Here is a 4,052-nt window from a genome sequence, read left to right on the forward strand (position 1 = left end):
AAGTTCTGTATGACAGTAAAAAAAAACAAATATACTTGTGGTTTCTGTCATTGAATAAACTATATTTTTTATAAAAAAATAAGACAAATTTGTTATAGAAATATAAATAAATAAAGGTAGGCATATTTTTGACGCAGACCGTATGTAGTTACATATATGAAGTCATTTTCAAAACAATGGATTTATGTGTATAAATATGAATGGGAATAGGTTAACGGGAAGCACTATATTTTTTGTCGTTAAGATATTATAAAGGCACATACAAACATACTGTGGCTCATAGCTTATTTCTGCCAGCATCTATAAAAACTTTTAGCCACCAATAAAAACTAAATTAAGAAAGATATCAAAATTATTTAAACGCAGCTTATTAGTCTAATACCTTAACGAATCAATATAATATTATATTTATATTATATTATAATTTAAAACATTTAAAAACTAAAAACTCTCATTTTTAAACGACTTTAAAAAAAGAAGGAAGGTTATCAATTCGTCGGAATAGTTTTTTTTTTTTAATTTTTCATGTATGCAACTTGGGACCACGTGAACCGATTTCGTTTCGTTTTTTATCGGAAACGTGGTACCTCAAGGGTGGTCCCATTTGGTTTGGATCAGATCATTGGATCATGAAGAAATTAACGCTACTTCTAAACTTTGATATGAGAATTAAACTCTTTTTCGCTTTTTGCTTAACTATTATATTATCCTCATATTTATTCACATCATCTATGTAGTATGCGTATACAATTTTTTAATAACACATTTATAAAATGTATATTTTCATCTTAAGGGCTTCCATTTGATCATTCACATCGACTAATTATAACTTTTTTTATAACTGATTTCTGATTACTGTTAAATAACTGTAAAGCCTTGAGACCACTCTTCGCCCGATCTTTGAATATTCTGATTAAATTGGATCACTTCTTCATGGAATGTAATAAAATTACAGTTATAACAAAATTATAACGAAGTCACGTTTTATACAACAACAAAAAAAAAACATGTGACGTGTTGGCTGGAAACAGCTGATTTGCAGTGGAAACATTTTAACCCAGCGACAACCAAATTCTGAGGCATTCGACCTGTATTTTTTTATGTTAAATTATTTTTTGGTGTCACAGGTTAGATTTTCAAAACAAAAAAAAACTAAGTAACGAAATTTTGCACTTTGAAAATATATAAAGAAAAGCACGAAGAAGATGTGAAAGAAGTGTAACGAAATTAAAAAAAAAAAAATAGTCTGCAATAAATGAAGCAACCACGATATATACGAGTACACACCAGAAAGTAGTGTACAATGTAGGCATATATCGTCACCTGAAATGCAAAAAGACGTAACAACATTGTCACTGAAATGGAAAAAGTCGAGACTAATATATTCTTTTTTTTTCATAAAACGATGTGGGGAGTTGTAATTCAATGAAATCCATCATATTAATCAAAAAGTAAATTTTGAATTTTTTTAAGTTACGACCTTTTGCATTTCAGGTGACGATATGTATTGTATTTACTGCAGCAACAAATGAAACATTGCATGCGGTTATGGAACTTCCTGTCACTTGAATCAACCCAGTATATAATTTTAGTAGTAAAAATCCCTTCGAAAAGGCCTTCCTGAGAGTTAAGAGGCCTTCCACTCTATATTCCTTTCTAATTCCTTTTTTGTATGGAGTGACAAAAAATTCAGGGCTTCGGGAAGGCCTTCCCGAAGGGCTTTTATAGGACGTACTTCAGAAGGCCTTTTGGCGGACTTCTTTTAAAGTTACTTCTTTAATTTATAAAAATCATACATCTTTGAAGTATTTGATTATAGTCTATGAGTCTACTTTTTGCCAGCGCGTTACGGGATGTATGTGGAGTTGTCATCCGCCCGCGAAATTATACCCTGGGGAGGGTAGCACTGGGAGGCAGAACGCCCTTAACTTGTAAAAATCATCGAAGAAAAATATGATTTAGTTAAGGCTGCAATTTTACCCACCTCTGAGGCTCTGATAGTCCACAATTATCCGGTTACATTGGCTTACCGATCAGCCGGTAATAAAAGGGTAGCAGAACACCCCAAACGTGTGATGAGAGCAATGAAATTTCAACAATTTCAAGTCTAAAATTAAATTGGCAGATCGAAATTCCGGTATTAACTACCTGGCAGAAATGATGGCAGATGTAAATGTATTTGGTTAAGAATTTTTCTAATACAACCATTGAATAACTTAGATGTATTATTTAGTATCTTATTAATTAAAACAGCCATTTAATGATAGTGTGAATTATCCCTGACCAATATATACAGTCAAGCACAAAAGTCTAGGCACAGAGAATTTTTAACACTTTCTGGAAAGATTTTTATTTAAAATTTTTTCTTTTATGAAACATGAAAATAAAGTTTATTAACTTTGTGCGAAAATCCAAAAAATGCAATAAATTTTCTTGAAAATTTTCAACTTTCTAATCAGATTTCGTAGTAAAAATTTGATTATGCTGTTTTGTAGCTTAAGAAATTTGATTATAACTAAGTACAAGTTTGAAGGTGCTAAAAAATTCCATTGATTCTATAAGGTTTTGTTATTGTTTTTTGTTGTAGTACAAAAAGTCTCTGCGCCTAGAAAATTGTGGTTAAGCCAGATGTGGATACATTGGGTAGGCCTCTTAGAATGGCTTTGCTTAAGAAGGCCCACCTAAATTATCTTCTGGGAAATTCAGGTGAAAGCCACCGAAAACGGATTTGAGGAAACACAAAGCTACGGCAGAGACACAAACGGGCGCGGTTACGACTATAAACAATGAAATAAGATTAAAAGTGATACTTAGTTACAACACGAAATGAAACTAAAAGCGAAAAAGTTTGCCGCCACGTGAAAAATTTAACCCAAATAAAAGGCCATAATTACAATCGAAGCAAAATTCGAGAATAAAATGTGATAAAAAACAAGATTCAACATTTTAATTAAATGAGCAAGACTAAAAGAAATTAAATTAAAAATAAATATCATTATTGATAAAAATTTGTTTATTTTTCCCGCATTTCTATGACACCTCGAACCTAACACTAAACATTTTCTCTTTTTTTTATTGTCTCTTTCCTTTCAGATCGCACACAAATATTCTCATATTAAAATAACGGCTTACCTTCTAGGAACAACAAATACATACATACATACATATGTACATGCAACAACTGCCAAGCTAAGAAGTGATATATTAAATTAGAGAATTATGCATTTTAGTTTTATAATGTCAACGACGTTGGTCTACTGTGCAGCGCGTAGAAGATGATCGAAGCTTTTGCCAATAATTTAAGTAGTCATTTGGGGCGACATCTTTTCTACTGGGCAGTGTCCCAACCGGAAGTCAACGGTCTCAATCTGCGTCTCACCGAGTTAATAAACAAATTCCACGGCCCACTTGAACGTGGCGTTCAGGTGCTAGACCACCTGCTAACACTCGACGAAGAGGACTTCAATGGCCATTGGGGCAGCGCATATAGGCACAATTATGAGCCAGAATATGCGGGTAGCGATGGCAATGAGGAAGTACTTCATACGGCAAGCCATCGAGAAGAGTTGCCAACACCAGCACGCGTGTTAGCAATGGCGAGTGGAAATCGTGGAAGCAATAGAAATAATAATAACAATAACAACATCAACATAAATAGCAACCGCATCTCCTCAACAAATCTGAATAGTAAGTTTAAAAGCAAAACTACATACGAAGAAAAAACTAGCAAATATATAGGAATATATGTATATGTGTATATATGTACAGTATCGGTCACATTAATAGCACCCACATTTCAAACTGATATGTGTAATTATCTATTTTTAGGAATTTTAAATTAAAATACAGTTCATTCTATAACAAAACCCATATAATTCCAAATTTAAAACTTTGTAAACGCCTACAAAAAGTTTTTACCCGAATTTCAAACTTGTTTCTCACAAGTGTTAGATTTTGTTGAGTACACAGTAGCTCATTCAATTTTAGTGTAATAATGTGCAAGTTTCAAGTGGCTAAAAATAACCGTTGATTTTTTAGAATTCTTTTTGTCG

At 32.5% G+C, this 4,052-nt stretch overlaps 2 protein-coding genes across 3 annotated transcripts in view; one reads left to right on the forward strand and one right to left on the reverse strand.

Moving 5' to 3' along the window:
- The window catches only part of LOC118736909 (transcription factor IIIB 90 kDa subunit-like), an 82,174-nt gene that overhangs the window by 58,823 nt on the left and 19,299 nt on the right, over positions 1-4,052 (reverse strand). The window lies entirely within an intron of this gene.
- LOC118736820 (BTB/POZ domain-containing protein 6-B) overlaps positions 3,198-4,052 on the forward strand; it is a 17,795-nt gene continuing 16,940 nt past the window's right edge. For both annotated transcript variants that reach the window (XM_036466871.1, XM_036466872.1), the window contains exon 1: positions 3,198-3,687. In XM_036466871.1, the coding sequence (XP_036322764.1) occupies positions 3,276-3,687 (412 nt within the window). In that variant the 5' untranslated portion in view covers positions 3,198-3,275. The remainder of the gene's footprint in view (positions 3,688-4,052) is intronic.

The sequence above is a fragment of the Rhagoletis pomonella genome, unplaced genomic scaffold, assembly GCF_013731165.1.
Source record: "Rhagoletis pomonella isolate Grant_MI unplaced genomic scaffold, Rhpom_1.0 Rhpom_scaffold_00004, whole genome shotgun sequence".
Lineage (NCBI taxonomy): Eukaryota > Metazoa > Arthropoda > Insecta > Diptera > Tephritidae > Rhagoletis > Rhagoletis pomonella.